General features: G+C 34.7%; 1 protein-coding gene across 2 annotated transcripts in view; it reads right to left on the bottom strand.

Annotated features, from left to right (window-relative positions):
- The window catches only part of NOX4 (NADPH oxidase 4), a 161,746-nt gene that overhangs the window by 13,667 nt on the left and 122,113 nt on the right, over nucleotides 1-25,966 (bottom strand). Inside the window, exons 14-15 of one of the 2 annotated variants that reach the window (XM_049781331.1) lie at nucleotides 18,664-18,783; nucleotides 16,521-16,629 (exon numbers count right to left, since the gene is read on the bottom strand). In XM_049781331.1, the coding sequence (XP_049637288.1) occupies nucleotides 16,521-16,629; nucleotides 18,664-18,783 (229 nt within the window). The remainder of the gene's footprint in view (nucleotides 1-16,520; nucleotides 16,630-18,663; nucleotides 18,784-25,966) is intronic. The other variant, XM_049781332.1, reaches the window with a different exon arrangement.

Raw genomic sequence — 25,966 nt, 5'->3', positions numbered from 1 at the left:
GTACTGAGTTACGAAATGTAGCTAAGATACAAGACCTGGTTCTCACATTTTATGACTAAGAAGTTTAAAATTTCACTATAGTATTTCTGTTTCATGCTTTTGGAATGTTGATAATACATCATTGGTACCATCAGAGTGTCAGTATCATGTTTAAAATAGTTTTAATGGTTATGATTCTGATATACAGAATTACCTCACCATCACCACTACAGGATACAATACCCTTCAGCAATGTGTACTAAAACTTACAGGTAGATCATTAACCCTCCACATTGACTCTCAGTTTATTCTGTGTTCTTAATTCTGCAATCCAGGTTCAAGGATTTGGTATCATTTGAAAATATCTCTTTCTTTGTTTTATTTATTTACATACAATATGATTAATATCATCTCATCATTTTGTCCTCCTTTCTCTAACTTATTTAACTAAGTATGATTCTCTAGTAACCTTCACAACCAACATGTACCATATCAATGAGCCCACACCACAGCTTTTGACCATCTGTTTACTATTCTGCTATTCCAGTTGATGTCTGCCTCCAACTGATCATATGAAAAACTTTAGAAGAGCTAGAGTCCCTTCCAGCTAGCTCATAGCAGCCTTTACATGTAACCATATAAATGGGCCCACAGCACAATTTGTAAGTGTGCAACCATATATTCAACATGTTAAACACTGTGCAGTTATTCTTGACATTTAGTGAAAACAGGGAGAGAAGAAAGAGAATAACCCCAGCCTAATTCCTTAGGATCGTTCAGAGAATATACAAAGATTTATTCCTAGCACAGCAAGAACACTAGAAAATCAATAGGGAAAACAGGCAGAAACTAACCAAGCTCAAAGAAGAAAAACAGTATCACCAAAGGCATAAACATCATCAGTACAACTTCAGAAGTATCTTTACCAAAACTTTGATTAGGATTTTCAATGAGTTCAATGACATGATAGCAAAAGAAGCCAGCAAAGCACAAGAATATAAAAAAAAAAAAAAAGAAAGAAAGAAAGGAAAAACGGAAGGAATTTACATACAAAGTAAAGCCTTAAGTACAGTAGAGCTATCAGATGAAATGCTGTGAACCAGAGTATGTGAACCAGAGTAGTATAGAGGGATATAGCATAAAAACTCAATGAAATTAACACCTCACAAAGAAAACTCTATCCAACTAGATTATCACTCAGATTTGAAAGGACACATGCAGCAACATAGGGAATTTATAGCCTTAAAATTAGTTTTAAAAGAAATGTTAAAGAGCTTTTGTAAAGGACAGTACTTTCCAAAACTTGGCATTGAGATTGGTACTCACTAACCATGCATATATTTGCCCTTTCTATTATACTAAGAAAGATATGTTTACTCCTAGCTTGTCACAGGATTTTATACTGTTCAATTTGTTGATTAAAATAACTTAGCAATCAGTCATCACAAATTGACTTTAGATTTGCTTCCTTGTTAATTCCACTTGCTCTTCCTTTAAGTTTTGTTAAATCAAGCAATCTGAAACAAATTTGTTATATGCAAGCAGGTTAGTTGATAGAAGGGAAACCTGGGGATCTTGCTGGAGAACAATTATGGTGGGATTGTAGTTGAAATACTGTATGTCTCCTACAACTCTATTGAACAACTTTGTAAATCACAGTGTCTTAATAAGAATTAAAAGAAAAATATGAATGTTTCAGAAAAGTACTTAAAAGGACATTTTTTGAATATTATCTCACTTATTTCTCTCATTTGTTTTGTCCTGTTTTGGTTTTTGTTGACCTTGCTTCTGTAGTCAGCTTCTTGGAGAACCATGCTGTCTGTATTTATGATGAGTAAGAACTTCTTAAAAAGAGAAAATACTGGATTCACGAAAACAACCTATATTTTGTAAAAGGAGATGGAAAGTATTGTATTTTTAAAGTATAAATAATCAGGGGCCAAAGTGATAGTATAGTAGGTGGGGTGTCAGCGTGTAGAGTAGGGATGGGTGTGGCCTCAAAAAATGTAATAATCAATATGTCATGGTACTGGAATATAGATTTCATATGTATAGGAACATACTTGTGAGTTAAGAAAAACATCAGATTTATGAGTCAATAATCTATAGGAGAAAGAAGAATATAATAAAGATAAGAAAATAAAGCCTCAGTAAACTGTGGTGTGAAAACTGGATTATCATTTGTATAAAGAAATTGAAGTTACAACCATATAACACATTCAAAAATATTAATTCAAAATTCATTAAAGATAATCATAATTCATAAAATATAGTAAACAGGCATAGCTTTTCAGGAAATGAAGCTCAAAGGTTTCTTCAATGAGCTGAGAGCAGAGGAAGTGACAACAAACACAAAACAGAACAAAACAAATGAAAAAAGAAGGGACTATATTGTATAAAGTTTTTGCATAACAAGAAATTCACACTAAAATATTCAGCTCTCTGCTGAATTAGAAATTATTTGAATAAAATAAATCAGATAAAGGGTTTTATTTTTTGGATTTTGGACTACACTCTGACTCTCAAAGATAAAGCTGGCCCTGTATTCAGGGATCATGTCTAGTGGGGCTCAGGGAACCATGTATGCGTGCCAGGAAACAACCAGTGCCAGACATGTAAGGTAAGTACCTCACCTGCTGTTCTATCTTATATCACTGGTCCATAATGTAAAAACTTTATATAGCACTGACACTGGGCCCATAAAGTACTGACTGAAAAAACGATTAATACCCTAATTCAAAAATGAGAAGCAAAACAGAGAAGTCAAAAAAATCGATAAATAGATAAAAAAGAAAAAAACGAGGAGCAATAATCATATATTTCCTCAAAGATAATATACTGGTTATAGTAGGCATATTAAAATTTAATAATCATTATTTATTACAGGGGAATTAAAATTATAAATACCAGCAAGCATGTCACACCAGTGAAAAAGGAATATACCAAAGTCTGGATAAAACCATTGTTTAAAGGATGAGGTGGAAAAGGAACTCTCATACTATTGGTAGAAATGTTGGGTGATTCGTCCTATATGAAAGGCATATGGGGATTTTACCAACAATGTAAGACCAGAATGCATATATGATTCCATAGTACCACTTCTATTCATCTTCATTAATTTAAAGTTATTTATGCACATCTATGTTCACTGTATCATACAGTACAGTAGCCAAGATATGGAAATCACTCAAATATTCAAATACTGATGAATGGATCTAGAAGTTATGGTATAATTGCACAAGAGAAAACTGCAGCTATAAGAAAGTGTGGAATCATTTTCTCAAAGAAGAAATACAGATGGTCAAAGATACATGAAAAAGTTGCTTTCCTCACTAATCATCAGGGAGATGCAAATTAAAATAACAATGAATACCACCACACACCACAGAAACTGGCAAACATCATAAAGAACAAGATCAACAAGGGCTAATGCAGATTTGGGGAGAAAATACCTCTCATTCACTGATGATGGGAATGTTGACTGGTCTCTTATTTTTGGACATTGCTCAAAAAATTAGAAATTAAGCTTTCATATCAATCAGTAATACTACTCCTAGAGATATACACTAGGACTCCCCGCCAAATACAAAAAAGCCCTCTACACTCCCCTGTTCATTGTAGCAGTATTCACAATAGTCAGTATCTAGAAACTTGGAGATTCTCCAAGTGTATGAGAACAGATGAGTGTATAAAAAATAAAAAATCAGTGGTATACCTGCACAATGTAAACTATGCAGCTTTTAGGAAAAATAAAGTCATGAATTTTGCTTATACATGGATGGATATGGAGAATATTATGCTGAGTGAAATGAGTGAGGAGAAGGACATACCTAGACTGATTACACTCATTTATGAGAGATAATAAAAGATAGACTGGTAATCATATCCATAGACAATAGAAATGAGGACCAGGAGAACCAGGCCATGGTAGGAAGTTTTCACAAACAGGGTGGGAGTGTAGTTAAGGAAGAGAAGGGACCATTATGACAATTATAGTTGGAAATGATCATCCTGGACAAGAAAGAAGGATGAAAGGAGATAAAGTGATATGTATCATACCCTTTGGTAAAATATATGTCTAAAGAAGAAAACTAGGAAGAGAGAGAGAGAGAGGCAGAGAGCGAGAGACAGAGAAAGAAGAAAATATATGCCACAGATATAGGCAAAGAAAGGTAGGAGGATGTAAGGTACACTGGTGTGGGAAATGTGCAGAGTAAAGGAATGGGTGTTGGACATTGTATGACTGAAACTCAATTATGAACAACTCTGTAACTATGAAAAAACTTAAATCACTTACACACCAACACACACACAAGATGACATAATCAGCAATCATTAAGGCCTAAGCTTAGGCTAGGATCTGAATTTATAGTGTTAAACTAGATTGAGATGATGTCTTTATTATTTTAAACTTGTGAGAAATTTTAGTAATATATACACATAAAAATGAATAAGATGCTTGCCACAAAAAGTGGGGGAGTACAGTTAGGGCCTAGAAGAGACCATTATATTAGAAATTATTACACTGGGCAAGAACTGGGTGCTGAAATGTGGTAAAGTGATATACGTGTTACCCCTTCAGTAACAATTGCAAACTACAGTATCTTACAGGAAAAAAAGAAATGTACATATGAACACACACATAACAACACACACAGATAAAGAGAGATGCTAGGAAACTGGGGACATTCAGATTCGGAAATGTGCACTGGTAAAGTAACGGCTCAATCATGAATAATTTGTTACTGTATTTCATAGAAATTTATTTAAATTTATTTTAATAGAGATAATAAAAGAGTAAAATCATGCAATTTTCATCATGTGCAGAGCTAAGACAATCAGAAACAAAAAGAAAGATACAAAATAATAATTCTCATATGTGCAGTACAAAAAATACCACAGTAATGGAGCCACAAATCAAAGACAACAAAACTGAAAAGTTGGTACACTGAACTGAGTTTATGAGAATGGGTGCGAAGCAGAGATGGGAAAATGGAAGTGAGTAACCTTTAGTACATTATTGTTGGAAAGTGGGCACCCTAGAGGGTTAGACATTACACTGGAACTGAGTTTATGAGAATGGGTGCGAAGCAGAGATGGGAAAATGGAAGTGAGTAACCTTTAGTACATTAGTGTTGGAAAGTGGGCACCCTAGAGGGTTAGACATTACGCTGGAACAATCTGCCTATATAGGAATCATTAATATAATTGTTAATCGCAGTGCCCCAAAGCAGTATAAAAATTATATAAAATCTGGTGCCAGAACTGTTTGATCTCCCATTGTTCCATGTGGTCCCCCAAGGTGGGAAAATTTCTGAGCACAGCCAGGAGTAAACCCTGAACATCACAGGATGTAGCCCAAATCCCCAAAAAAGTTATATAAAATCTATTAAGGTCATACATATAAACACTCCAAAATCAAAATACATGAAACAAAACACATTGAAGGCACACTCTGAGACTGAGATCTCAGAAACATATTTGAATTTTAAATTCTAAAGAAAGTGAAACAAAAGCAAAATTAAACTAGTTAGATATAACTTGGATAAACTCTTGGACATAAAAGCTTGTACATTACAAAAGAAAATAGAACTGGGGGCTGAAACGATGGTACAGCAGTAGGTCATTGCTTTGCACATGGCTGACCCAGGAAAAAGCAGGGTTTGATCCCCTGGAATCCCATATAGTCTCTCAAGTCAGGAGAGATTTCTGAGTGCAGATCCAGGAGTAATGCTTGAGTGTCACCAGGTGTGATCCAAAAAATCTGCCCCCCAAAAGAACCAAAAATAATAAAGTATCTTATTGTTGAAAAATAATTTTCATATCATATCATTTGACAAGGTGTTGATAAGCAAAATATACAAAACCACAAATAAAAATTATTTTTAAAGAATTTAAATTCTGGAGTAAAAAATGCTGACTGTGGAGACTGCCAGGTGAAGTGCTGATTGCTTCACCTGCAGAGTCTCCGCCCTGCTGTGCTTGTTCTGAGGAAACTGAGAATCTGAAGGGAGCCCTGTCCTGTGCTTCTCTGTCTTTTCTTAATCCTTGAAGCTCTCCTCAGAGCCCTGGGAAGTGAACCCTCCAAAAACTGCATTCTGAAGCTAACCAGTGAGTGAGTGAGTGAGTGAGTGAGTAAGAAATGGCTGACTTTACAAGCCCAGAAAGAAAAGCTGCTGAACTCCGCTGGAACTCAGATGCCAGCACCCCTATCTGCCTGTCTTCTGTGCTGTGCTCCATTTTCGGGCCTGATTTCATCCTGTGTGTGGCTCATCTACAGACAGCTTGCCTTCCCTGGAGCCTTCCCTGTAGGTGAGCTTACACGCCCAGAAAGGGGAAGCCGCTGAACTCTGCTGGAATTCAGATGCCAGCACCACTATCTGCCTGTCTTCTGTGCTGTGCTCCATTTTCAGCCTGATTTCATCCTGTGTGTGGCTCATCTGTGGATAGCTTGCCTTCCCTGGAGCATTCCCTGGAGGTGAGGTTACAAGTCCAGAAATGGGAAGTCCCTGAACTCTGCTGGAACTCAGATGCCAGCACCCCTATCTGCCTGTCTCCTGTGCTGTGATCCATTTTCAGCCTGATTTCATCCTGTGTGTGGCTCATCTGTGGACAGCTCGCCTTCCCTGAAGCCTTCCCTGGAGGTGAGCTTACAGGCCCAGAAAGAGGAAACCACTGAACTCTGCTGGAAGTCAGATGCCAGTACCCCTATCTGCCTGTCTTCTGTGCTGTGGTCCATTTTAGGCCTGATTTCATCCTGTATGTGGCTCATCTGAGGACGGCTCATCTTCCCTGGAGCCTTCCATGGAGTTGAGTTTACAAGCCCAGAAAGGGTGGAGCCAGAGGAGCATGGCTGCTTAGCTTCGCTTCCCGGCCGTGTATATCATTTAGCCAATGAATACAACCACAACACATAGAAAACTCCATAATACAAGTGTGACAATGGGGAAACAACGCAGGCCACTGCCAGACATAGAGAATGACGATGGCAACATTGATGATTTGAACATGACCAAACAATTAGTCAGTCCCTCAGATAAGGAGTGTAGAGTCGCAATATGGAAGATGTTCAAAGAACTCAAAGAAAGTATAGAAGAGAACACTAATAAGAATCAAGAGATTATGAAGATAGAAATCAGAAAACTCGAAACTGAAATTTCAGGTCAAATAACAGGTCTGAAAATCTCAGTAGATGAATTGAAGAAAAACATGGTTGAGCTTTCCCACGGGTTAACAGCAGCTGAGGATAGAATTAGTACACTGGAAGATGAGATGAATAACAATTCCATACAGAAGAAGAAATTGGAAAAAAAAAAAGCCTTAAAGCAAATGATCAAACAATGGAAAAATTACTCAAAGAATGGGAACAGATGAAAATAGAAGTCTATGATAAGCTCAACAGAAACAACTTAAGAATCATTGGAGTCCCAGAGACCCAGGAAGAAAATCTCCAGGAAGAATCAATGGTCAAGAACATCATTAAAGAGAAACTACCAGAGCTAATGAATACATGCGATCAAATCCTGGATGCCCAACGAGTACCAATTAAAAGAGACCCCTAAAAAACACCCCAAGACACATCCTAGTCACAACGATGAATCCCACAGACAGAGACAGAATTCTGAAAGCAGCAAGATCAAAAAGAGAAATTACATTCAAGGGAACATCCTTGAGATTTACTGCAGACCTGTCACCGGAAACACTCAAGGCCAGAAGGTAGTGGTGGAACATAGTGACAAAACTCAATTAAATAAATACTTCACGTAGAATACTGCACCCAGCAAAACTCACTTTCAGATTTAAAGGAACAATACATGCTTTCTCAGACAAACAACAGCTCAGAAACTTTACAGACTCAAAACCATTCTTAAAAGAAAAACTGAACGGCCTACTTTAAGACAAGACTGACCAACAGACACACCAAACTTCGATATAAAGATGGCACTAACCCCAGGACAATTCTTTATCTCAGTGTCAATGGACTAAATGCACCAGTTAAGAGACAGAAGTGTGGCTAAATGGATCAAAAACTCAATTCAACCTTCAACTGCCTACAAGAAATGCACCTGAATAGTCAGAACAAACATAGACTCAAAATAAAAGGCGGAAGGAAAATCATCCAAGCAAACAACACCCATAAAAAGCTGGAGTGGCCATACTAATATCAGATGATGCAAACTTTATACTTAGGAAAGTTGTAAGGGACAAAGATGGACATTTTGTATTAATCAAGGGATACATACAGCAGGAAGAAATCACTCTCCTAAACATATATGCACCGAATGAGGAGCCAGCAAAATATTTAATACAATTGTTGACAAATCTGAAAAATAATATCAATAACAACACAATAATTGTGGGAGACCTCAACATGGCATTTTCAACACTTGTCAGGTCAACCAGACTGAAACCCAACAAGAATATATTAGACCTGAAAAGAGAAATGGAAGAAAGAGGCCTAGTAGATATATACAGTACACTCCACCCCCAGAAGCCTGGATACACATTCTTCTCTAATGTACATGGGTCATTCTCCAGGATAGACTACATGCTAGCACATAAAACATACCTCCATAATATCAAGAGGATAGAAATTTTGCAGGCTACCTTCACTGACCACAAAGCCCTGAAATTATATGTGAACTACAAAGGGACACAGAAGAAAAACTTTAATGCTTTGAAGTTAAACAGCCTAATACTGAATAACCAGTGGGTCCGAGATGAAATCAAAGAGGAAATCAAAACCTTCCTAGAAACAAATGACAATGGAGGCACAAACTATCAGAACCTATGGGACACAGCAAAAGTGTACTGAGAGAAAAATATATAGCTTTGCAAGCACACATCAGGAAAGAAGAAGGGGCATACCTAAATAGCTTAATGATGCAGCTCATAGAATTAGAAAGTACTCAACAAAAGGACCCAAAAATAGGGAGACGAAAGGAAATAACAAAGCTGAGAGCAGAAATCAATAAAGTGGAAACCTGAAAAAATATCCAAAATATCAACAAAAGCAGAAGTTGGTTCTTTGAAAAAATAAACAATATTGATAGACCACTGGCAAAACTAACAAAGAGAGACAGAGAAACTTGATAACTACTATTAGGAATGAAAAAGGAGAGGTCACTACTGATATGGCAGAGATCCAAAGGGTAATCAGAAACTTCTTTGAGAAACTCTATGCCACTAAAAATGAAAACCTGGAAAAAATGGGTAAATTTTTGGACTCTTATAAACTTCATGGTTGAATGAAGAGGATATAGTGTATCTAAACACACCCATGACTATTGAGGAAATTAAAACATGTCTTAATGTCTGCCCCAAAAAAAAGTCCAGGCCCAGATGGATTTACTACTGAATTCTTTCAAACATTTCAAGAGGAACTTCTACCAATCATGGCAAGACTCTTTCATGAAATCTAAAAAACAGGAACACTTCCAAATAGCTTTTATGAATCCAAAATCACCTTGATACCTAAACCAGACAGAGATGCTACAAAAAAAGAAAATTACAGACCAATATCACTGATGAATACAGATGCAAAGATCCTCAACAAAATCCTGTCAAATGGATTCAATGCCTCATTAAGAAGATCATCCACTATGATCAAGTAGGTTTCATCCCAGGAATGCAAGAATGGTTTAACATCCATAAATCTATCAACATAATACACAACATCAACAACAAGAAAAATAAAAACCACATGATCATATCAATAGATGCAGAGAAAGCATTTGATAAGGTTCAACTCCCATTCTTGATCAAAACTCTCAGCAAGATGGGAATGGAAGGAAACTTTCTCAATATAGTTAAGGCCATCTACCACAAGCCAGAGTCAAATATTGTCCTCAATGGAGAAAAATTAAGAGCCTTCCCTCTAAATTCTGGCACAAGACAAGGCTGACTCTCTCACCACTCCTATTCAACATAGCACTGGAATACTTGCTATAGCGATTAGGCAAGAAAAAGATATCAAGAGAATCCAGATAGGAAAGAAAGAAGTCAAGCTCTCGCTTTTTGCAGATGACATGTTACTCTACCTAGAAAACCCTAAGTCTCTACAAAAAAGCTTCTAGAAACAATAGACTCATATAGCAAGGTGGCAAGCTACAAAATTGACACACAACAATCAATGGCCTTTCTATACACCAATAGTAATAAGGAAGAAATGGACATTAAGAAAACAACCCCATTCACAACAGTGCCACACAAACTCAAATATCTTGGAATCAACTTGACTAAAAATGTGAAGGACCTATACAAAGAAAACTATAAATCTCTGCTCCAAGAAATAAGAGAGGACACATGAAAATGGAAGCCCATACCCTGCTCATGGTTTGGCAGGATTAACATCATTAAAATGGCAATACTCCCCAAAGCATTGTACAGATTTAATGTGATCCCTCAAAAGATACCCATGACATTCTTCAAAGACGTGGATCAGGCACTTTTGAAATTCATTTGGAACAATAAACACCCTAGAATAGCTAAAGCAATCATTGGGAAAAAGAATATGGGAGGTATTACTTTCCCCTACTTTAAACTGTACTACAAAGCAACAGTTATCAAAACAGCATGGTATTGGAATAAGGATAGGTCCTCAGATCAGTGGAATAGGCTTGAATACTTAGAGAATGTTCCCCAGACATACAATCACCTAATTTTTGATAAAGGAGCAAGAAATCCTAAATGGAGCAAAGAAAGCCTCTTCAACAAGTGGTGTTGGCACAACTGGCTAGTCATTTGCAAAAAATTGAACTTAGACCCCCAGATAACATCATGTACGAAGGTTAAATCCAAATGGATGAAAGACCTCGATATCAGACCGAAACATAAGATATACAGAACAACACATAGATAAAACACTCCAGGACACTGAGACTAAAGGCATCTTCAAAGAGGAAACTGCACTCTCCAAGCAAGTGAAAGCAGAGATTAACTGATGGGAATATATTAAACTGAGAAGCTTCTGCACCTCAAAAGAAATAGCACCCAGGATACAAGAGCCCCCCACTGAGTGGGAAAAACTATTCACCCAATACCCATCAGACAAGGGGCTAATCTCCAAAATATACAAGGCACTGACAGAAATTTACAAGAAAAAGTCTAATCCCATCAAAAAAAGGGGAGAAGAAATGGACAGACACTTAGACAAAGAAGAAATACAAATGGCCAAAAGACACATGAAAAAATGCTCCACATCACTAATCATCAGGGAGATGCATATCAAAACAACTATGAGATAGCACCTCACACCCCAGAGATTGGCACACATCACAAAGAATGAGAATGAGCAGTGTTGGCGGGGATGTGGGGAGAAAGGAACTCTTACCCACTGCTGGTGGGGATGCTGTCTAGTTCAACCTTTATGGAAAGCAATATGGAGATTCCTCCAAAAAATGGAAATCGAGCTCCCATACTACCCAGCTATACCACTCCTAGGAATATACCCTAGGAACACAAAAATACAATACAAAAATCTCTTCCTTACACTTATATTAATTGCAGCACTATTTACCATAGCAAGACTCTGGAAATAGCCACAATACCCTTCAACAGATGAATGGCTATAGAAACTGTGGTACATATACACAATGGAATATTATGCAGCTGTCAGGAGAGATGAAGTCATGAAACTTTCCTAAACATGGATGGTCATGGAATATATCATGCTGAGTGAAAGAAGTCTGAGAGAAAGACGCAGAATGGTCTCACTCATCTATGGGTTTTAAGAAAAATGAAAGACATTCTTGCAATAATAACTTTCAGACACAAAAGAGAAAAGAGCTGGAAGTTCCAGCTCACCTCTTGAAGCTCACCACAAACAGGGATGAGTTTAGTTAGAGAAATAATTACGTCTTGAACTATCCTAATAATGAGAATGTATGAGGGAAATAAAAAGCCTGTCTAGAGTACAGGCGGGGGTTGGGTGGGGAGGAGGGAGATTTGGGATATTGGTGATGGGAATGTTGCACTGGTGATGGGTGGTGTTCTTTACATGACTGAAACTCAAACACAATCATGTATGTAATAATCTTGTTTAAATAAAAAATAATTTAAATTCTTTTTTAAAATTCGCAATAGAGGACTGGAGCGGTGACACAACAGGTTGCACACACTATTCTAGGACAAACTGAGGTTCTATCCTCAGGCATCCCAAGCCAGGAGCGATTTCTGTGTGCATAGCCAGGAAGTAACCCCTGAGCATCACTGGGTGTGGCCCAAAAACCAAAAACAAACAAACAAAAAAAGTTCACAATAGATGGTTCCTTGATCATCAGACCCTGTCTGAGACCAATTTAAAATGGGAAAAACAAAACAAAACAAAACAAAACTTTAGTTTACTGAAGGGAAATATATATGACCTATTGTGCATAAGCATTTGTCCAAAGAAATTAAAATCTAATCCCCAAAACTATTTGGATCCTTATGTTCATATCATTTTTATTTATGCATCCAAAACTTGGTTCAACCTAAATGTGCATCAACAGATAATTGGATAAAATGTTGTGATTTATACTGATGGAATAAACTAAGACACTAAAAATAAATAAAGTTTTTTTTTCCTTTTTTTAACAACGTGACTGGAACATGCTGTGATTGTTAGTCAAAAAGATATAGTTAAAGCCAAGATGCTTTCATTCATGAGTGTCATAGAATAATAAAAGCAAACATGTTAAAATTCAAATAAAACATTAAGCTATGAAAAATATGTTGCTTGCTAGAAGCAAGAAGGAAGAGGGAAGGAGACTCTGATAGACAGTTTTAAAGCAAAATGGCATTGGAATATTGATGTAGGTGTATTCAGACAAAGAAATAATAGGCATGTAATGCTATATTAAACTTTACTTATAAGAGCATAGTAAAATAAGTAAATAAATATAATTTGATTTTAAAAATGTAATGTATCTAGATATTAGTACAAGAATAAATTCTTAAAGTATTAGTAACATGGCAAAGTTGAAATTAGAAACAGGAAGCAAAGAAAGTTGTCCATTGTCCATAATATTGGCAATTTCAATCTCCCTGGTATTCAGAGAAAAACATAGTACAATTCAATTCTTTTAGAAAGTAGTAATATTTTAGGGGCCAGAGCAATAATACAGTAGGAATGGTGTTTGCAATGCATGCAGCCAACACTGATTTGATCCCCATCATTCCATATGGTCTTCTGAGCCTAACAGGAGTGATTTCTGAGCACAGAGCCAGGAGTATTCCCTGAGCACAATCGAACTTAGCCCAAAAATTCACAAAAAAGAAGAAATTAGTAACATTTTAAAATATTGCTGATATAGTGTTATTGAATACATCCAGGTTCACAGATTAAAAACATATATATTTCTTTCAGATATATTTTGTCAGTTTATATTCACTAAAATTAATTTACAATTTCCTCATAAACTCTAACTCAGAAAGTTCAATGTGAAGAATCAAGTTAGAAACAATATTGTCACATATAGAGGAGTGTATTCATTCTTTGTGAAACATTTTCTTCCATATTCTTAAGAATAATAACCCTCTCTATTTTCTATTGTCTCGTTAGCCACTCTGATCAATATATTCTTTGATTATTCTCCATCTTCTCTATTAGAAATGATCTCAGGATCATGTACATTTTTCGCACAAAATATCAAAAACAATCTCTGGTCAGATCATTCAAATCATAGGGCTCAAATCTTTTAAGAACTTGATTTTTTTCTGCAAGTGGGGAGATGGTAGATACCAAGTGTTTTGAAGTCCTGATTAATGATATTCAACTAATTGGGAAAGAGAACTAAAATACTAAAATATGTGGTAAAGTTTAAGGCCTACATATGTTGGGGACAACTAGGGCCACTCTGGAAGTGCTCAGGGACCATAAAGACCAACACGCAGTGCTTAGGGAACAGCTAGTGAAGGGGATCAAAATTGCACATCCTTTGTCATGATTTCTATGCTAGTTTCCAGTTTTCAAAGGTTTACTTGGTGATATTAAATACATTCATATGCTGTGCAATATCACCATTCAAATCCAGAATTTTTTCATCTTCCCAAAATAAAAATCTATGCACATTAATTAATAACTCTTTACTCAATACCTGACATTCTCTGTCAATTGCCATTCAACTTTCAGATTCTATGAAGTAGTCTCTACTTCTTTTTTTTCTTCATCAGAAACATATCCAAAAAATAATTGTTTATTGTTGGATCTTTCACTTAGATTTTAAAACACTTGGTACCAGATACTCAGCTTTGTTTTACTCCCCTATGCCTACAGTTATACCTCATTTATGTATAATAGTATGCAATTTTTTATTCTGTACCTAGCTTATTTCACATACCATACTATTTTAAATTTATTTCAAATCAAAAATTTGTCATAATTTTATTATTTTAAAACTGATACAGACTAATGTTTCATTATGTGCATATATATTATTTTCTTTTACTGATTATCCATCATGGATATTCACTATTTTTAGTATAGTAAATAATATTTTATTAAAATATACAAAATATTGTTCAAATTCCTATTTCAATTATCTTTAATTGCCACAAGCACCAATAAATTATTGTATAAAGTCTAATTATCTTATATAATTCACCTTTTCCCTAACCACAACCAAACACAAATGCACATATTCTGATAACTTTGTCTCTCATATCTTCCCAATTAATTTTCTCTGTTGCTCTTCCCCACATCGCTTTGCTTCTTGTCCTAATAAAAATCACAAATTATATTTATTTATATTTTATTTATTTTACCTATGTAAAATATAAATCATAGAAATCAGAAACTTGGTTTTATTCTGTGCCTTTTTGTAGGACCAAATCCTACAGCAATATATGATTCATACTAGGCATTTGGTAAATATTTAATAAATTATTGAGTAAGAGAGCTGGGAGATAACACAGTGGTTAAGGTGTTTGTCTTTCATGTGACTGACCCCAGTTCTATCACCTGCATTGCATATGGTCGTCTTAGCACTGCCAGATGTGGCCCAACTGCCCACCATTATCAAATAAAAGATAAATGAAGAATTGATCATAAAATCTTATATATATTGTGGTACTCTTTAAAAATGAACACCAATATTAATTATTCAAGAAGAGTTATATTAACAGGCTATTCATAGTACAAAAAACCATTAGCAATAAAAATGAAGTAATTCTATATACAACTCAACTTTCAAGACAGTAATAAGCTTAAAATCATAATTTATATACAAATAAAAATAACGATACAATTTTAGGAATATTTATAAGTAAACTATTTTTATGTAGGTTGGTGGGGGAAAGTAGTGACAAGCATTTTTTTGTTATTTAAACATTTTACAATAGGGCCCGGAGAGATAGCACAGCGGTGTTTGCCTTGCAAACAGCCGATCCAGGACCTAAGGTGGTTGGTTCGAATCCCAGTGTCCCATATGGTCCCCCGTGCCTGCCAGGAGCTATTTCTGAGCAGACAGCCAGGAGTGACCCCTGAGCACTGCCGGGTGTGGCCCAAAAACCAAAAAAAAAAAATTTTACAATAAAGATAAGCAGTAGCATATAGAGAGGTTGAAGATCTTTTATGTTTATCTTTTCCCCACAACAAGAATTTTACATTCTATATAATTTGACAAAAGTCTAGTAATGGCTCATATTCATAAACACAAAGGGACAAGAGCTATCAGAGTAAAACCACTGTGGAAGACATATTAACAATGAACTACTTATATTTACTTCCATCTAGTTTTTTTTATAATTTTATTTTGACCAAAGTGGCTTACATATCTTTCACAGTAATATTTTAGTACATATTAACATTAAATCAGGGCATTCCCATCACCAAAGTTGTCCTCCCTTCACCCCTGTTTCCATCTTGCATTCCATTTCCCCAACTTCACCCCCAGGGCTAATCCTCTGTGTCTAGCTTACTACTTAGTGATCATACAACTGTTTGGTCTTGGTACTCTCCATTATTTCCCTCTCGATTTGAGAGGTGAAACTAGGTAGTTCAAGTTATGTGGTTTTGTTTGAAGAAAAGAAGAGCAATAAAATGGGGTAAAAATCAAATAAGCAGAATATGGATGGAGTCCTTCTAGAGGCTCTCAACCTCTGTCTGAGAGCAGAAAGGGAAAAAGAAAGTAAAACACCACAGCAATAGAAAAGGAAATATCAAAAAAAAAGTGTTGAGCACTACAACAATAAAGACAAGCACCATTTAATAACTGCAGTAAACTCTAGAAGCACATATATTCACCCCATATACATAGATCATGATCAATCCACACATATTTCTGTTAAACATTCTACTTTAGAGCACATAAATTAGAAAATACAGTTAGAAACTGTTTAGATATCTCAGATACTCACAGCTATTAATATCGCTATTGATTTGCATGACATTATTAAAGTATACCATCTATCTGTCTTTTTAGGTTTAAGTTTTTATTCCTTACAGTTTACTTTTATAATATCTGGTTTGCTTAACAGCAAGCTATCATTATTTTTGTAATTTTGATTAACGTGTATTTAAAACATTTTTTTAAACTGAGAAAGTAACGTTTTAAAGTTACCTTGTTATGCAATATGCAGAGTAAGTCTGCAAACCAAAGGAAGGATTGAATATCTCTGCACACCCAAATAAAATATAATCTTCTGAGCTTGTATTGTTTCCAGTCATCCCTTTAAAATTAAAACAAAATAATCATTATAATAGCAAAAATAATAAGAATATATTAGAATCTGAATTGTTATATTTTACTAGTAAATTAATAATGAAACAAGTAATTTATGCAGCATGTGATATGGTACTAAATGCATTTTTAGAAATTTAAAATGCAATCTATTAACTCAAACACATGACATAATCCATTAATTTAAGTATGTATATGTGTAAGTCTCATATACCAGATCTAGTTGAACCTAAGCTTTTAAAACAAAACAAAATCATCCCTGAATCTCAGAAAAATGTTATCTATTTTCAATTTAATTGAAAATTTGATAGAATTTTTGTAGATAAAGTTTGATGAAAAACTTGGCAAAATATCAACCAAGTTATATCAGTAATTTTCTGGTTGTAATCAGTCTTACCCTGGTCAGTAGGCAAAAATTCCCCAAACCATTTCAGAAAGTTGGTTATTTATCTTCTACTTAAAAATATTAAGGAATGAGATTTCACAACCACCTAGCATGTAATGTTTTCCATGAACTCATAATTCTAAATCTGAATTCCCATTTGTACTTATGAGGTAGACTTGAGGCTATGAAAATAGTCTTCACTTTTGGTCTAAATCACTTGTAAGGTAAAATATCCAAGTCACTTATTATGGTTTTGGAAACATTTTGTACCTTGAAAATAGATTTTTTTATGAATTTCAAAATGTTTAAAAATAGTGATAAAAATAAAATTTCTTTCAAATGTATTTTATTAGATCCTTATTATTTACTGCACTAAAAATGAACTTTAGAGCAAATAGTTACTTCCTTAAAAATAGGGAGCCATGGAAATAATGCAGAGGCTTGGAATATATGCTTTGCATGATTTGAGACCTGAGTTTGAATACATATGGCCTGCATACACTGCTGAGTATATACAACCCCTGAACACCTTTGGAATGATCTTGGTAATAACAGCACTCAAGTCTAAATAAGTCTATTAAGTCTAAATAGCATCACCTGTTGCTGCCCAAGCATTCAACTGCTTTGGCCTACTTGTTTGAGTATCAGAAATTTCTTGAAAGCCTCCTAATCATCACGTGGAAGAGCCCTATTCTACTCCAAAACTATATGGAATAAATTTGTATTATATTATATTATATAGCTTTATTATATTTAATTGTTTTGATATTACTAATTAATATAATTTATAGTGTACATTATATATTCTAAATTAAATTAATTAAAAACACTTCCTTGTTAACTTACCTTTGAAAATTTGTTTTGTAAATCTGTTATAAATTTCCATGTAATAGTACAAAGAAAGAAGTGCTTGTTTTTGTCTTAGAAATGACTTCCCTGGACAAACTTCTATTATAACAATAACCTTTATTTCCCTATACAGCTAATTTTTGTCTTCATCATACATATGTATATATAATAAATTTTGAAATAATCTTTTCATGAGTTTCATTAGTTTATTTTTATGTTTCAAAAAACTATAAAAATCTGAAGGGTATAAAATATATCACTTCTAGTACCTACAGAGGGTTGGAATATAGGCATTACAAAGTATTGATTTAATTAAGTAGTTTCACTATTGGTAAAATGTAGATTAGAATAAAAGTGGATAAGCAATTGTGACACTGACGTGCTTTTTGAGAGCACATTAAGAGCCATGAGCCACCCGAAGAGATAGCACAGTGGCATTTGTCTTGCAAGCAGCCGATTCAGGACCAAAGGTTATTGGTTCAAATCCTGGTATCCCATATGGTTCCCCATGCCTGCCAGGAGCTATTTCTGAGCAGACAGCCAGGAGTAACCCCTGAGCAACGCCGGGTGTGGCCCAAAAACCAAAAACCAAAAACCAAAAAAAAAAAAAAAAAAAAAAAGCCATAAGCCAAATATTGAAAACCATTTAATTATTTCCCTTAGCAATACGTAAATGGGAGTTCGTTGAAGAGAAGAATTCAATAAGGAATTCTTTCATACTAAAAGGCAGATGGCTACACTATTGACATGGCTATATTTCAACTAATGAAATAGATTAAAATGACTTACAGCAAGGTGTTGAGTATTGATGCAAATGGAGTCACTCCAATGCCTCCAGCCACGCAGAGGCTAACCTCATAGTTAAGCGATTCCTCAAAGGGACTTCCAAATGGACCATCAACATAGAGCCTGTGCAGAAGACAGAAAAATGTAGGGAGAATAAAAATAGAATGTAACAAATATGCTGAATCATTCATTTATTGATTTTTGGTTTGGCTACACCCAATGACAGTTCAGGGGTTACTCCTGGCTATGCACTAATAAATCAATCCTGGCTTGGGGGACCATATGGGATGCCCAAAATCAAACCCAGGTCCATCTCCATCCTGGATTAGCTGAGTGCAAAGCAAAAACCCTACTACTGTGTTATCACTTTGGCCCCATGCTGAATCATTTAAGTTTTGTAATGGCCCTGTCTTATTTGATTGATTTTCATAATGATAAGTTTAAAAATATAAACATGAGATGTCAATTCAAAACAAGTACATGGTTTCTAATCATTAGATTTTAAAGAAGTATTGATTAAAAGCATATATAAAAAAATATATATATAGGTGGGGCCAGCATGGTGGCGCTAGAGGTAAGGTGTCTACCTTGCCAGCGCTAGCCTAGAACAGACCACGGTTTGATCCCCCGGCATCCCATATGGTCCCCCAAGCCAAGAGCGACTTCTGAGCGCATAGCCAGGAGTGACCCCTGAGCATCACTGGGTGTGGCCCCAAAACAAAACAAAACAAAACAAAAATTATATATATAGGAGTATAAATATAAATAGGTCAAAGTCCTACAAAACATCTACCTCTCAATAGACATAAAAAATGATGCTTGGAAAAAAAAAAGATGAGAGGTATCAGTTTTCCCACTTCTGTACAAAAAGACAGCAGTAATTAAAATAGTGTGGTACTGGAATTGGAATTGGCCATCAGATCAGTGAAATAGAGTTGAAAAATCCAGAGACAGATTCACAAGTATATAGTCAGTTAACCTTCAATAAAAGAGCAAAAGATCTTTAACAGCTAGTGTTGGAAATATTAATCAGCCACATGCAAAAAAATGAACTAAGATTGTTTTCTAATGTAATGCACAAAAGTCAAGTCAAATACTTTAAATAACTCAATATCTTATACCAGAACATTATTCATTAGGAATATAATGGAAAATATTGATAGAACTCTCCATAACACCAAAGACAAAGGATCTTTAAGGATATGTACCACTGACCAAGCAAGTAGAAGCAATGAATAACAAATGGGAATACAATAAATTAAGAAGTTTCCGCATCTCAAAAGAAATCACACCAGAATACAAAGAACCCTCAATCTGGAAAAAAAAATCCCACTACTTATGCAACAAGGGTTATACTCTAAATGTACTATACAAAAACAAAACAAAACAAAACAAAACAAAAAGCATCTAATTTCATCAATAAAGGAGAGATAAACCGAATCTTCTCCAAAGAAGAAGTACAAACAGCCAAAATGCAAATGAAAACACTCTCTATAACATTAACTACAAGGGAAAAGCAAATCAAAACAACAATGAGCTACCATTTCATACCAGAGATATTGTCACTTCTCAAAAGAACAGCTGGTGTTACTGAGGATATAAGGAAAATGGGACCCTCATTTACTCTTTGGGGGGAATGTCAACTGATTCAAACATTTTGAAGACAATATGGTCATTACTCAAAGAACTAGCAATTGAGCTTCCATATGTCTCTCAGCAATCACACTCCTTCGAATATACACCAAGGGTCCAAAAGCACAATCCAGAAAAGGAATCTGCATTTCTATTTTCAATTTCAATACTAGTCACAATAGCAAAATTTGGAAACAACCCAAGATATCATGGCACATTTACTCAATGAAATACTACTTAGTAGTAAGAAAAGACAAAGTCATGCAATTATTTTCTATGTGGATATACCTTCAAATTATCATGTTATGCAAAGATAGTCAGGGAAGAGGGACAGACACAAAATGATCTCTTTCATCTGTTTCATATATCCTTTGGAATATAAAGAAAATTATTAAGAGTGTAACAACACTAAAAAGGCAAGGAAGGAAAAGAAAAGTAGAACTGTTGTTTTAGTAGAAAGCTTGACACTGGATTAGAGGTGAGGGTTGAGGAGGATAAATTAGAGAAGGGAACACTGAGACAATGATGAAGAGGAAAAGTCTCTTTTAGAGGCAGACTTGGGATGAGAGGAAAGCTGAGGATATTGATAGAGGTAAGTGAATACTGGTGAAGAAATAGCTATTGGAGCATAGTACACCTGAAACTTAATAATGAATAACTTTATTTCATGACTATTTAAAATAAAATATGGGGAGCCAGAGAAATAGCACAGTGAGTAGGGTGTTTGCCTTGCACAAAGTTATTGCAGGTCCGATCCCTGGCATAACATCTGGTTATGCTTGCCAGAAGTAATTGCTGAGTGCAGAGCCAGGAGATTCCCTGAGTAGCACCAAGTGTGGCCCCCAAACAAAAACAATAACAACAAGAAGTAAACATAGCAATTAAAGTTGTGATCATATCATACCACAGTATGAAAACCAATTTTTTACTTTTATTTATATTTGATGAATTTTCATTAATAATTTTTATTTTGACCAAAGTGGACAAATCTTTCACAGTAATATTTTAGGCACATAGACATTGAATCAGGGGCATTCCCACCACCAATGCTGTCCTCCCTCCACCCCTGTTTCCAGCATGCATCCCATATCACCCTTCCTTTTTCCCCCCTTGGGTTGCTAGTATAAATGGTCCCTTCTGTGTCTAGCTTGTTGTAGATTGGGTATTGATTCTGTTGTAGTTGGCTTTGGATTTTAAATGACAAAAATAGAATTATTATTTACTAAAATATTTACTATGAAAAATATAATAGGAAGAAGAGGGAAAATAATATTGTAACAAATTTCAAATCTCTCAAACGTTTATTTAGTATTACTTATTAGAATGTATATGTGGAAATCTTAACTCTAGAAAAACTTACTAATTTTTCATTTAATATTTTCTATAATTATTTCTTGCAAATAATTATAAGTATATTAATATTGAAATAAGTGAAATCTAGCCATATATTGCATTACTCAGAAAAATTACATATAGTCAGAAGGAAAAAGACTGATATAAAATAAACATTTTTATATGTAGGATATAAAGAAATATAGGAGGAGGACTAGCAAAGACCTAAAGGCAACAGAAACAGAACTAGTCTTTGGTAGGAAGTTTATCATGGTGAAGTATAATGAGCAGGGGTCTCAAACTCGTGGCCTGAGGGCCGTTTGCGGCACTCCATACAATATTTTGTGGCCCTGCCCTAGAGGAATCTTTTTGTTTTGTTTTGTTTTGTTTTAGTTGTTTGGGTCACACACACCCCCAATGTTCAAGGCTTATAACTGACTTTTCACTCAAGGATCACCCCGACTTTGCCTCCTGCGGCCCCCAGGTAAATTGAGTTTGAGACCCCTGATAAAGGATTAAGGGGATTGGGTTGAGGTATGGTAGAGGGCAGTGGACATTTTGGTGGAGAGTATGCTGATAAAATGCTCTATACATAAAATGCACTAACAATATTGTGAATGATGGGACCTAAAATAAAATATAGGGAGCTGGAACAAGTGTATAGTGGTTGAGTGCTTGCCTTTCATGAGGCCAACCCACGTTCAATTTTAAGACTCCTATAGAGTCTTCTTGAAATAATCCTGAGTACCACTAGGTGTAATCCCAAAACAAAACAAAACAAAACAAGACAAGAAAACAACAAAAACAAAATATACAAACAAAAATAAAGCTGCCATTTCAGATTTAATATCAAGAAGAAAATATGGCTGATGATATTTTGTTACTAATCACTGTTAATTCAATATGATTTGCATTTCCCATTAAAATCATTCATAGTTGACTCCATTTTTTTTTTTTACTCTACCGTTTTTTCTGCTTAGTGCCCTAAGTACATCTCTTTTCTCGGATGAGACATGAGTATCAACCCTGAAGTGAATATAAAACTCTTCTGTGTTCATTAACTATTATTGTGTGGGCTGTTTCTATCTGAAGCTAGTTTTTGAACCATTCACATAGTGTCTAAGAACTTCTTTAAAAGAAGAATCTTTCATAAAATTTTTTTATTGAATCACCATATGATACAGACTTAAAAAGTTGTTGACTGGTTGGGTTTCAGTCAGACTGAACATTTTCCAATACCCATCACTTTATCAGTGAGTATTTCCTGTCACCAATTTCCCATTTCCCTCTGATACCCATTCCCCTACCCTGCTTCTATGGTAGACAAGTTTCTTCTCTCTTTATCTTTCTCACTATTTTCTTTTTTACCTTTTATGCACCAGGACATGCAATACTGTTACTGAAAGTGTATCATGCAGATCACTTTACCTTCTTTCAGAACCCTGTTCTTGTCCAGAGTGATCACTTCCAACTATCATCGTCACAGTAGTCCATTCTCTACACTTTTTTCCCTCATTTCTATTATTTTGGGGTATTATTGTATTATTTTTTATATCTCATAATGAGTTTAGAATCTTAACCCCAATATTAGATTTGTTGAATAAAATTTTTTTGTTTTATAAGATAATCACATGATTCAGATGTTCATCAAAGACAGATGTCATGCTATATTTTTCTTTCTTTTTTCTTTTTTTCGGTTTTTTGGGCCACACCCAGCGATGCTCAGGGGTTACTCCTGGCTCTGTGCTCAGAAATAGCTCCTAGCAGGCACTGGGGACCACATGGGATGCCGGGATTCAAACCACCTTTGGTCCTGGGTCAGCCACTTGCAAGGCAAACGCCCTCCCGCTGTCTCTCCATCCCCTACATTTTTCTATTATAGTGATACTCTTTTCTGTTTTACAACAAATAATGTTTAAGTAATTTTTAGGTCTGCAGGATAATGTCTGTGACTTTAATGTGTATTTTTTGTTTTGTTGTTTTGGGGGCACCTAGTGGTATTCAGTTGTTACTCCTGGCTCCTCACTCAGAAATCACTCCTTGCAGGGTCAGGGACCATAGGATGCTGGGAATTGAACCTGGGTCACTGGCAAATGCCCTACCCACTATGCTATCACTCTGGCCCTCTGGAATTTGGGTCTTACCCAAAATTTACAACCAAAAAGAATATTAAAAAAGTTACCATTAATCCATTCCTTTAGCATCACTAGGAGAAACAGAATTTTGTTAACTCAATCGATCAATTTAGTCTTTGAGAATTAAATATTACTACATATGTGAATATTCAGATTTTAATTTTGTATATATTTACATTTCCATACATTTTTCTCATATATAGGTAATTCTGTAACAAAAGTAATTCAAAATATTGGATTTTGGTATAACAAAAATTTATAAACTCTATATTATTAATTTAAGTTTGTATAATTTTATTAATAGAATCTATATCCTCATATATACAAAATACATGCCTATCACTAAATTACATCCATAGCCCCTAAAATGGATTTTCAGATATAAACACTTTATTATTATAAATCTATTTCATCTTAGCTTCTCTTATTAGTAAATTAATAGAAAAAAGCACCATATGAGTGATCAATATGACATTAATAAGTAAATCTAAGAGAGGAAAAGAATGATTCAGACAAAATATGAGTGTTTGTAAATAATTACAAAAATGTAACCAACCTTGGTTATAACCTTGTATATAACTTGGTTATATACAACTTAGGCATAAATATACTACTAACTTAGAAATCCAAGAAATATTCAGAGAGATAGTATTGGGGGATAAGGTGCTTGGTTGTCTTTCATGAAGCCAAGCCAGGAATGCATCCTAGCACCCTTAGTTCCTCAAGAGTAATACCTGAGAAGAGAGTTAAATGTAAATTCTGAGCATAGCTGGGTGTAACCAAAATAAACCAAAATCAACCAAACAAATAAAAATTTAAGAAAATCAGTACAGCACATCAACAAAGTTTAATTCTACTTTTATCTCTAGTTGAAGGAAAATAGTAGTCACTGAACAAACATGCTAAAAGGGCTATAAGAAAGACAAAATAGAATAAAAACTTGTCAGCAAAAAATTGTCTTTTTAAATATCAAGTAGGAAAAAAGAAAATTTAGAAGTGCTACTAAAGGAAATTAAAGAAATCAAACAGAACTATACTTTCAATAAATACCAACATTAAAATTAAATTAAAGTTAAACATTAAATTTAAAACAAACATTAAAATTAAAAGTAAGCATTAAAATTAAATTAAAATTAAACATTACAATTAAAGTATAGGCTCTCAGAATAGCTTTAAATCATGGATTTATAGCCAATAGCTATAGAATCTTGAGAGAATTGTCTGTCTCTCACTTATATCATTTATAAATAGAAGATAATACAAATAAAACTTATCTCACATTGTTGTAAGGATTCAATGAGAATACATCTGCATCAAAGATCAATATCTACTCTATTTTCTTCACTTCCAGTTTTGGGGTGGTATTTTAGTCATGTATTTACTTGAGTAAAAATAAAGTATTTTCCTCCTTTTATTACAAATGATCTTGGTAGAAGCCAGATAGATTATACAAGATCACTAACACCAAATTTATTTGTGATAAGCACATATAAATTTATACATACACTTATTGTTATGATTAAGAATAAAAGTAATAAAAATTTCAAAAAATCTTAAAATGACAGAAGTTTCTTGAAAAAATTCATATTTGTTGACTTGAATTTTCAGGGCCATTATAAATTTAAAAAAATCTTTTTTCATCTGGAAAAATGATTAACATCATGAACTGTTTTTCTCAAGAGAATTAAATTGTAGTTTTAGACTATTCTGTCCCCAAGTGAGAATTACACAAAAACAAGAAGGGGGATGGATTTAAAATGTCTGAGACAGCTTTCAAAGTATTTCTTTAATTGTCTCCAAATGTTGAGCACCAGAACTTCTTTGGGAGACTTTTTAAAACACAAAAGGCTTGCACATGGGTGAATATGGAGAGTATTATGCTGAGTGAAATGAGTCAGAGGGAAAGGGATAGACATAGCATAATCACACTCATTATGGGATATAAAAATTATTATGATAATAAATCTGAAGACAATAGAAAAAAGGCAGGAGGGCCAGTCTATGGTAAAAAGCTTGCTACAAACATTTAGGTAGTGCAGTTATGGCAGTGAAGGAACCACTATGACAATAAAAGTTGGAAATAGTCTGGACAAAAAGTGGGTACTGAAAGGAGAAAAAGTGATAGGCTTAATACCCCTTCACTAACAATATCGCAAACCGTGTTGTCTAAAGTGAAAACAGGTGGGGGTGGGGAAGAGAAAGAAGAA

Source organism: Suncus etruscus, chromosome 9 (assembly GCF_024139225.1).
Source record: "Suncus etruscus isolate mSunEtr1 chromosome 9, mSunEtr1.pri.cur, whole genome shotgun sequence".
Lineage (NCBI taxonomy): Eukaryota > Metazoa > Chordata > Mammalia > Eulipotyphla > Soricidae > Suncus > Suncus etruscus.
Note: the sequence above shows the minus strand (reverse complement) of the source record. Positions and strands in the feature narration are given on the sequence as shown.